The 10,348-nt window shown below is 29.5% G+C and overlaps 3 protein-coding genes across 8 annotated transcripts; 2 read left to right on the top strand and 1 right to left on the bottom strand.

Annotated features, from left to right (window-relative positions):
* Positions 1 to 617: 617 nt before the first annotated feature.
* Positions 618 to 5,113, top strand: LOC132913348 (E3 ubiquitin-protein ligase Topors). 3 transcript variants are annotated; one of them, XM_060971619.1, is made up of 7 exons: positions 618 to 777; positions 1,424 to 1,853; positions 1,938 to 2,171; positions 2,249 to 2,520; positions 2,608 to 2,766; positions 2,846 to 3,059; positions 3,137 to 5,113. In XM_060971619.1, the coding sequence occupies exons 2-7, from the start codon at positions 1,465 to 1,467 to the stop codon at positions 4,176 to 4,178; spliced, it is 2,310 nt and encodes a 769-aa protein (XP_060827602.1). In that variant the 5' UTR covers positions 618 to 777; positions 1,424 to 1,464; the 3' UTR covers positions 4,179 to 5,113. The 3 variants fall into 3 exon arrangements, with proteins under 3 accessions (XP_060827602.1, XP_060827600.1, XP_060827601.1); XM_060971617.1 differs by having other exon boundaries at positions 2,593 to 2,766; XM_060971618.1 differs by lacking the exon at positions 618 to 777 and adding an exon at positions 1,009 to 1,033 and having other exon boundaries at positions 2,593 to 2,766.
* Positions 5,114 to 5,206: 93 nt separating this feature from the next.
* Positions 5,207 to 6,682, bottom strand: LOC132913357 (probable dimethyladenosine transferase). Its single transcript, XM_060971641.1, has 5 exons — positions 6,461 to 6,682; positions 6,024 to 6,390; positions 5,569 to 5,914; positions 5,387 to 5,493; positions 5,207 to 5,315 (listed from the first exon to the last, which is right to left on the bottom strand). Exons 1-5 carry the CDS (start codon positions 6,516 to 6,518, stop codon positions 5,273 to 5,275), a joined length of 921 nt encoding a protein of 306 aa, XP_060827624.1. The 5' UTR covers positions 6,519 to 6,682; the 3' UTR covers positions 5,207 to 5,272.
* Positions 6,683 to 6,730: 48 nt separating this feature from the next.
* LOC132913351 (ras association domain-containing protein 8) lies at positions 6,731 to 9,785 on the top strand. Of its 4 annotated transcripts, none has more exons than XM_060971628.1 (10): positions 6,731 to 6,829; positions 7,152 to 7,278; positions 7,406 to 7,516; positions 7,597 to 7,893; positions 7,976 to 8,335; positions 8,509 to 8,670; positions 8,762 to 8,878; positions 8,949 to 9,088; positions 9,155 to 9,462; positions 9,528 to 9,785. In XM_060971628.1, the coding sequence occupies exons 2-10, from the start codon at positions 7,207 to 7,209 to the stop codon at positions 9,626 to 9,628; spliced, it is 1,668 nt and encodes a 555-aa protein (XP_060827611.1). In that variant the 5' UTR covers positions 6,731 to 6,829; positions 7,152 to 7,206; the 3' UTR covers positions 9,629 to 9,785. The 4 variants fall into 4 exon arrangements, with proteins under 4 accessions (XP_060827611.1, XP_060827612.1, XP_060827613.1 ...); XM_060971629.1 differs by lacking the exon at positions 6,731 to 6,829 and adding an exon at positions 6,836 to 6,973; XM_060971630.1 differs by lacking the exon at positions 6,731 to 6,829 and adding an exon at positions 6,836 to 7,063 and having other exon boundaries at positions 7,976 to 8,122.
* The last annotated feature ends 563 nt before the right edge of the window (positions 9,786 to 10,348 follow it).

Below are 10,348 nucleotides of genomic sequence, written 5' to 3'. Positions count from 1 at the left end.
TTTACAACATAATATTTTAAGAAATAAACTGGTTATAGTTATCAGTTGATTCTGACAAATTATGTACGTAAACCATTTGTTTAAAATATAATATTATTAATGTATAAGAAAAATAACAGTACATTAAAACAACGTATAAAGAGTATTTATATTATTCGATTTTTCAAATATTTAGAAATAACAAATATACATAATAAATAAAAGAAATTGATAAAAGTATTATTTGTACCATGATTGGTAATTCTACGTAATCACGATCAAATTGAATAAGAAGCATCAAGTATTCAAGCTTTTTTGTCTTTGTGCAATAAATTATTTGACGATACTGAAATGTTGGTACTATTGGTATTACTTAATTTTCACTACTATTAAGTTAGTCGATACAGTTAAAGCAAATTAACAAAAATTTACAGTTATATGTATTATTACTTATTTTTATATTATTATAAATGAGGTAATAAACAATATAAGTAGTTAATACTAATAACTTAAAATATTAAAGATAAAGTTTGAACAAATAAATATTATTTCAACCAGACCGTGTATTTATGTGCTGTCTTCATCCTGCTAGGAATTTTTTTTAAGAAGGTATCACTGATGATAATAATTCTTACCTTCGGTTAATATCTCATTCATAGCATTATGCTACACCAGTTTCCGTTCTGCGATCATGGGTTGCTGTAAAAGTACCGTTCCTGAGAAAAGATAGTTTCGTCGAAATATTAATTATTTTTCGTTTGAACGCCGACATTAAAATTTCCTTCTCGTTTCTCGAAGGTAAGAACTCACACTTCTAGAACCGTATGATTTATAAAAAAAAATAGTGACATCGATAATCAATAACAAGTTGAATAAAATGGAAACATACCGATTATAAAACAGCTTTATGACGCCTCTTTCTTTTCCGTATGACGTCTTTTTCTTCACTTTATTTCTTGTTTTAATAGAAATACGTTCTTGAAGGTTAATACAAGCTTATCTTTTTTCAATGAATTTTAAGACGAAAAAAATTTTTATCTTGATATTTTTACACGTACGTATGACATTTACGTCGACGTAATAGAGTTTATATACAGTCTTGTATTTTTGTTAATTATTCATTTTTATCGTAAACTAAAATTATTTATGTAACATTTTAAACAACCTATCGTAGTCAGTAAATATTTATAAACTGTAATAATAATAACAATTAGATATATGTAAAATATCTTGTATAGACTTCATAAATTAATGGATAATTATTAATATCACTAGTTACATTATTTAACTTACAGTTTTATTTTACTTTAATTTTACTAATTTTACTTTATAGTGTATATACTTAATTTATATGTAATATCTTATATTATAGATGGAATTATTTTTTATACAAGTATATTAATGTTAACTTTGTTAGATTCATATATGATTTAATGTATTTCAGGGTAGTTCCTTTTAATAAATGGACAAATATATTAATCTATAATGGAAGGTCCATTAGAAGTAAAAGATTCGACCGCAGGTGCAGAAGAACCTATTAAATCAGAAGCACCTGTACAGAATCCAGATAGCAGTGATCGGAGTGATGGTGCAGTGTCACCTCCGCCAAATTGTAGCATTTGTTTGGGCAAATTAGTGAATACCTCATTCACTGATAGTTGCCTTCATCAATTTTGTTTTACTTGTTTACTTCAGTGGTCTAAAATAAAGACAGAATGTCCATTATGTAAACAAACATTCAAATCCATCATACACAATGTTAGATCAGAAGAAGATTATGACCAGTATCATGTACCTAGAGAATTTGCCACTTTTGATCTTAATTTTGAGTTGGGTCATGCTATGGATGTTGGCACTCATCGTTTTCATTATAGGTATCATGTAAATCTTAATCCAAGATTAATATCTAATATTAAATATATAACAATGTCATAAACAAATAAATTAAATCATTATAGAACAACTATGACAGGACATCACAGGCGTCCACATGAAATAGTGCTTAATCCAGAACAGGTTGCAAGAAGAGAACAATTACCAAGCATAGCACCACAAGTTCCAATAGGAGAGCGTTTACGTAGACGTGTAAATCCAGCCGATTATCGTCGCACCATTTATAGGCTCGGAATTTGGGCTACTGCATTACCAGATGTATTTGGCCGCTTTCGCGAATGTAGTGCCGATTTTTATCGGTAAGTATTAATACTTGGTACTATCTATACATTATTTGCATGAAAAATCAATATAACGTTTTCTTATTCCGTCAAAGGAGAGAACCGAGAGAATTAAACAGACTTATACCATGGTTAAATAGAGAATTGCAAGTATTACTCAATAACAATTCTTCACTTGTTGCATATGTATTAAGTATCATATTGGATGCTCTTAGTCACTATGATATCAGAAGCCCAGAATTTCGGGAATTAGTACGCCCTCATTTCAGCACATACACAGATCACTTTGTACATGAATTACTTAATTATGCGCGAACTAATTTCGATTTAGTTGGCTATGATCAATCCGTAACTTATTTACCACAGGGTACGTGATATAGTTCCATTACTTATTTGTATATCATACGTGATACTTTACACTCTTTCTTTCTAAAATTAGTAATATTCATTATAGGTTTGTCAAATGAATATGTATCACATATTTTGTCACCTGCATCTAGCAGTACTAGCACTAGTTCTGATGATTCAGATGTCCGAGTTCTAGATGAAGCAATCGACCTTAGAATGAACACAGATATGCCTAGTGTAGGACCACATACAATTAATATGCCTGGTAAAACTCTCATTTGGTTTTCTTTGTTTCACATCGTTATTTTACATGAAATTAAAATGTAAAATATTTTTTTAATTAGGTCCAAGTACTGTAACACAAACGTTCCAATTGGAAATCCCATACAATGTACCAGATGTATTAACTATTTCCTCTGATTCCTCCACATCAGATGATGATTGCGAAGTGATTGGTTATGTGAAACCTCGTCACGAAAGAACTCCAGAAATTATAGAATTACTTTCATCCGATCCTGAAGAAATAAACATTTCTCACATATCAAATGATAACGCTCAGTAAGTGAAAATATTTTATTTTAGAACACTTGACATCAATTGAAATCATAGCTATGTTATTTTAATGTTATTATTAGAGTTCCAGCACCTGCTGCATATGAAGATATTGTCCAACCTAGTACATCTCACAGTATTAAGAACCGAGCATTGGCATCATCATCTAATGAAAGTAATTCTGATTCAGACAGCGATTACAATTTCAGAAGAAGCAGAAAATATCAAAGTCGCACTAGAAAACATACGAAAAGAAGTACAACTAGTAGAAAGCGCAAGCGATCTATAGAAACAAGAGTTCGTAATCGAACGAGTAGGAATTTATCCAGTTCAGGCGAAAGTGACGCTAGAAAAAAGACATCGAAGAGGAATACTCAACGGATGTCGAAAAGAAGATTAAGTAGTAGTAGTAGTGACAACAGTTCTCACGAGATCGAATCAAAACCTATGGATGAAAAAAAATCGAGAACTTTACAATATTCTACGAAAGGTACTGTACGGGTTCGTAAAGATTTAATTAAGAAAGAAACTCGATATTCAGACGATGAATCATTCAGTAGTAATAGTACTGATTCGGACGAAGTTGTGAAGAATGTGAAATCTCGTACACTGCGAAAATCTAAAAGGAAATACGCCACTAGTTCAAGTGATTTTGATATAAACAGAAGTGAGAAGGTAATTAGAACAAGAGGTAAAACCAGGCAAGTATCGGATACAAAAGAAGCTCACCGAAAAGAGTCAAGATACAAGAGTGATCGACAATCTGAATCTAGAAGTAGCAGTGTATCTTCTTACGCATCCCAGAAAGAAAAAAGAGATAGTTCTAGAAGACGAGAATCTCAACGAGATATGAGTGATAATGACAGCTCTTGGACAGCCAGAGACATGTTAAGAAAAGATCGTGAATTTAAATCCAAGACAAGAGAAGTAATTCTAAGTAGTTCAGATTCCGATGGAGATTTTAGGTCGCACAGTCAATGCAGTAATTATTCAAGTAAATCGTATGCACGTAAAAAAAAATCGAAGCATAAAGATAGGCATAAAAGTAAAAAGAGGAAACGATCTAGCAGTAGAACACATAGTTCATCAAATCGATCTCGACTAACTCGACGACATCCAGCTTGAAATTGAAATACAATATTGAAACATTCCGATTCGAAAAATGATTTAATTAGAAAAAGAAATAAACGTGTGCAACTCCTACAAAATTTGCAAGGGGTTACAAAAGATCTCAGGGTAACGCCAAATCAAAATCGATGAGAATAACGATGCATTTGATTATTAATTGGCTTGGATTCAGAACGATATCACTGAATTTAATTAAAACCATTTAACGATTACCTATTTAATTGGAAGTTACTAATGAATTTCTTTAAACTATCATGTGCACGCGAAATACAACAACGATAAAACATGATGAATTCACATCAATTTTGAATATATTCATTTGTTCATCATCATCAATATGGTTATAAGGGTGCAGAGACATTTAACATTTTTAAATGAAAACATACTGCATTATATGAAATATTATTTTATTTCTCTATATTTTTAATGAAAATGGCTTCCACATGTGTTGTAAAATATATGGAAATTGTGTATAAAGTACTGACGTAAAATTACAGGCTTTATTTATAATTTTTTCTAATGTATAAATTGTTTACATAAAAGATGCGACCAAACTTTATGTGTTAAAATTTATGTTAAATTTTTGGCAATATATGGAAAAGAAAATATTCTGAATAAACACGTACGAACATATATATATATATATATATTGAATAATTTTAGATATATATATATGTGCGTGTGTATATGTGTATGTATATATATATATATCACTATTACTTTCATAAAGGTACAACAATCTTTATTATATTTCCCTACGACTTTAATTCCCAAAGAATGTTTGTAAATATATTTGTATGTTATAAGCTAATAATTTAATTAAAACTTTACACAGATATAATTTTTTGTAAAGTATGTAGATTTAGAAGTGCTATATGTAAAATTATACATGTTATGTATGAATCATAAAGTAATTAGTTTATAACAGATAATATTGTTTCCTCTTTTTTTTTTTTAAGTAATGTTCCGAGGTATAAAATGTGAGAGAATGAAAATAATACTTTTAAATTATTCAAAAATCTGTATTTTCCTTACATCATATATTTTTCTCAAAACATAACACAATTTTTTTACATTAATCAAATTTTTATTTATGTAAAATGCACTCCTTGCGCGTTAAACGCATGTAAAAGGCTAAAAATTTTAATACAAAAATTAATCTCATAGTTATGATTATTAAAATAATTCATATAACATTTGCATACCTGATAAAATCATCTATATCCATAGTTCTTGCACGTTTATTTTCTGCATGTACTTTTTGTAAAATATCATTTATCATTTCCTTAATATTAAATCCCTCTGGAATTTCCTACATATCATAAAATAAGAAGTTTTGTAACATTTAAACTAATATTCTTGTAATACTTATTACATCTATGATTACCTTGTTATTCAAACTACAATGAATCTTGTAATTTTTCAACAACATTGTTAAGACTGTAGTTTGCTTAAATGCTGCTGAGAGAGTTTTATTTTTTCTGCCAAATGCAATTCGTGTTAAACCATCCCATTCTTGATAATTAATTGGAGGTGGTGGAATACGTGGTTCTATTCTAACTACATTTGACTCTACTTTTGGTGGTGGTCTAAAATTGTTTTTCCCTACTTTCATAAGCAAGTCCACTCGTGCTAACAACTGAGTATTTATACTTAAACGACAATATAATTTATCTCCTGGTTTAGCTACTAAACGTTCAGCAAACTCTCTTTGAAACATAAGTACGGCACATCTGTAGAAAATAATGTGCTAAGTCCATTTCTGCTTGTATTTCTCTATATGTTAAAAATTTATAATTTCTTAAACATCAATAAATAAATTTTTAAACAAACTGAACATACCTGAACAGTGGCCTGTGTAAAAGTAATTTGAATACTAAAGGTGATGATATTTGATATGGTATATTGGCAACACATAAATCAAAAAATGGTAAGTCTGTTTTCAAGACATCGCCTATCATAATTTGTAATTTTGACTGATAAATTGTACCTTGCACACGTTTCTGTAACTCAGCTACCATTCGAACATCCAATTCACATGCTATTACTTTTTTAGCTTTGTCCAGTAATTTTACTGTCATATTACCAGTACCTGGACCTATTTCTAATACAACATCTGTTGACCTAACTGCCGCTTTTTCAACCATATTTTGAATAACAAGGGGATTTTTTAGAATATGTTGTCCAATATTCGTATTGAATAAAATTCCTGGAAAATTAATGTATCATTAAAAATTGATCGCTTCATAAGAAAAATACATATTATAGATATATCATACCCTGTTTTGCGACTTCTTTATGGATACGAGTTGTTTTTTCCTTGCGTACTTTCGGCATTTTATTTATACTATATATTTCAAACTATATACAAGGTATTATAAAAAAGTTAATCATATAAAATTCATCACATGTCAACAATAAACATTGAACGAGGAAAACCACATTCTTAATTAGAATAGATTGTGATATGAAAGGAATAACTCATTTCTCTATACGGATGTTTTCAACTCCCTCTTGTGTGATGTAGTAAAATTAGAATTACGTGTACTGCTGAATGTTTCTTATCAAATTTCTTTGATTATTTAGTATCAAATATTATGAATTGTATAAGTGAGGATACGTAAAAGAAATGCATTTGTCTGTTAAAGGTGCATATCGATTAATTATCGTTTAAAAAAGCTTAATTTTCTAACAAAGTGGCCAAACTGTTAATGAACGTAGAGAAAAACGTTTACCTATCTTCTGCATTAACATGGACGTAAATCTGTCATTTTGATAATTATATAGTTAAGGTTATAAGCAACGAATTATTGCAATATTACTTAAGTTTTATCAAGCATGTTTGTTTAATGAAGCTTGATAATAATTATCAGTGAACGCATGTAATCATTGACTTTCTTATTGCGTGAAATATTCACTCTAATGATACGACGTAAATTTAAGTTTGACGGGTGGTCTATCATTTTTCAGGAACAAAATTTTGCAATGCAAAGACTTAATCTTGGAATTCTAAATTGGTGACGTTATGGAGTTAAAAGTATGGGTAGAAGGAATACAGCGTATTGTATGTGGTGTTACAGAAACCACTACATGTCAGGTTAGCAATGTTTATTTAAATATCACAATTGCGTTGGATTATGTAATATTTATAATTTTAAACACTGAATTCCATACTTTAATAATTTAATAGAAGCATAGTCTGTATAATAAAATGTAACTTTTAGGATGTAGTATATGCTCTTGCCCATGCAACGGGCCAAACAGGTAGATTTACTTTAATAGAAAGGTGGAGAACTAATGAACGTCTTTTAGCTCCATATGAGAATCCTTTAAAGGTATTAATGCATTCAATTTTTAAATAATTAATTTATAACTTATATAGGATTTGTATAATAATATAATCTTCTTTAATAAGATTCTGATGAAATGGGGAGAATATTCTTCAGAAGTTCAATTGATATTAAGACGTTCTACCCCAGAAAATAATAAGGCTTCTAGTTCATTAGGAACTCGTTTAAACCATGGTACACGTTCAAATGGTGTGATGAGTTCTGCCTCAGATCATAATAGTGCACAAGATGATGCTAAGAATACCACAACTCCAAATTCCGAATTTGATGACTTACAAGGATGTCTTGATAGAAATCGTGACATCAGAAAATCATTAACATTTGGAGGATTACATGGACATGTTATGGAAAATAATACAGAAGTAAATAGTATTTAAATTATATTGTGCATTCTCATAACTAATTGTGTATAATATCTTTTCATATTTTATATTTATATTTTAGATTCAGATGGAAAATGTTGCCATAGTTCAACCTACATTGCATTTAAAAAATAAGGAATTGAATATAAGAAAAAATATGCAAAAACCAGCTCAGTCTCCTACCCGTGCTAGTAGCAGTGAAAGTAACACACATTTATCACAAAAGAAAGTGCGTGAAGTTCCCCCTTATAGGGATCCTCCAGGTCCAGCTTCACCACCTTTAAGAACTTTACCCCCATACAGAGATCCTCCACCACCTAATTTAAATAGTCCTGGAAGATCACAGTTTCAATCTAGTACAAATATTGGAAGTCCTCATGTTCATAAAGAAGATCAACCATCTTCCAGTAATTCTGTCAAACTAAAGAGAAATCTTATTCAGGTTCTACAGACAAGATATTTTTTAAATATATACACAAATATAGATAGATAGATCAATACATTGGTATACACAGATATAGATAGCTAGATCAATATGTTGGTGTAGACATAGTATAATGATAACAATAATATAGTTACTGCAATTAATGCTGTTAATCTTTCTTGTATGTTTAGGAATTTCAAGAAACAAAAGGGCAAGCTCAATCTGTAAACCAATTATCTGGTCAAGCTCAAAATATGGTTACAGTTGCTTACACTCAACGCTATGTTGAACTTATTAGACTAGTCAATAAACAACGCGATACTATTAATGCACAGCAAGCGGATCTTACTAAAGTACGAATTACGTAATTATATATTTAGTTATATTTTTAATAATTTAATCGTGACAAAATTTTTAAACATATATTTCATAATTTATCTTCAGTTTGATGCTGAAATATTGTATTGGGAAACTAAAAATAGAGAACAAATGCATCAGATGGATTTCATTTCTCAGGAAGTAAATCGCATGGAAACTACAGGACGTCTTATTGAAGAACAGGTATGTATTTCATACAGTATGAAAATACTTTGTATAATTATCATGATTGTAACAGTGTTTGTTTTTATAGCTAAAAGAACTAGCACACGTCGAAGAAGAAAGTGAAATAGTTAGACAACAAGAAAAGACATTAAAATCAGAAATTACTTTACTGAGATCAAAACTTGCGAATTGTGAGACAGAATTACTTCAGTGCAAAAATAAAATTAGGTAAAAGATTATAAGCTTAACTTTTTTGATATAGCACAAAGTTATTTGTGTTCTTTTGCATTGCAGATTAGTTATGGAAGAACTTGCTATAGAACAACATAATATAAGTCGTGAAACAGATGAAAGACAAATAATGGAACGTAAAATCATTACTGAAGTCGAACATCTTCAAAATGAAGTAGAACAAGCTAAACGTTCTGCTGAACTAGCTTCCCAATGTGCGGAAACATTAAAATTGGAAGTAGTAAGTTTAGAGTCAGCAATTGTTGAGAAAAAATTACAAGTAGAACGATTAGTAGCGGATATGAAAGAAGCTAATTTACAAAGTCTTGCTGTTGCTTGTCAAGATGAACAAGTCAAATCATTATTTGAAGGTATTTGTGGCTTAAATTAAAATATAACTGAAAATGTTAATTAATTTATCGATTTCTACATATAGGTACCCATAAACCTGGTAGTACGCGTAAAATGATAGGTTCACCAAGACAATTGGAGACTGCGGTACCTACGAGTAAAAATCCACATGGTGTTTGGGTATAAACATATATTATTCGATATACTTTGAGATATCGAACGTAATATTTTTTATTTTTAATACAATAAGCAATTAAATATTTCATGTAGGGTTACATGTGCATTTTGCACCCCTAGTAAAATCAATGTAAGTGAATAAGATATTTTACTTTCATACTGTTTATGTATACACTAATTGTTTTTATCTACTGGCCATATAATTTTGAACAAGCTTAAGTAATAAGTATAAGTCATATTAATAGTCTTAAACATTATTTGTATATATCCAAGACAAAGGAAAAAATATTGGACAATACATTTATCCAAAGTGTCACAATTATAAATCATGCGACCTGCTTGCATGATATAATTTAAGTAAATTTACTTATAAATTGTTGCAAATTTCATGGAATTATTACTTGAGATAAGATTATATATTTTCTATAATCAAAATGATTCTATGAATTAAGAGCATTTACATATTGGTGCACTATACACTTAAAATATTAATGTAGTACACATATATTGTGTATCTTGTACATATCCTTGAAAGCATGTGATAATGAAGTCTGAAATATTCTACTCTATCTTCTGCTGAAGTATGCTAATTTACTTCAACTTTATTTCTAAACATTTAAGAACCTACTATTCAAATCTCATTTCAAAATTGAGTTCATTCTATTTTATCAACCAAACTTAACCCTATATAAAAAATTTGATTGTGTTTGATTGTATTTGATTGTAGTT

Source organism: Bombus pascuorum, chromosome 13, assembly GCF_905332965.1.
Source record: "Bombus pascuorum chromosome 13, iyBomPasc1.1, whole genome shotgun sequence".
NCBI classification, from domain to species: Eukaryota; Metazoa; Arthropoda; class Insecta; order Hymenoptera; family Apidae; genus Bombus; species Bombus pascuorum.
This window is presented reverse-complemented; position numbering and strand designations above follow the sequence as displayed.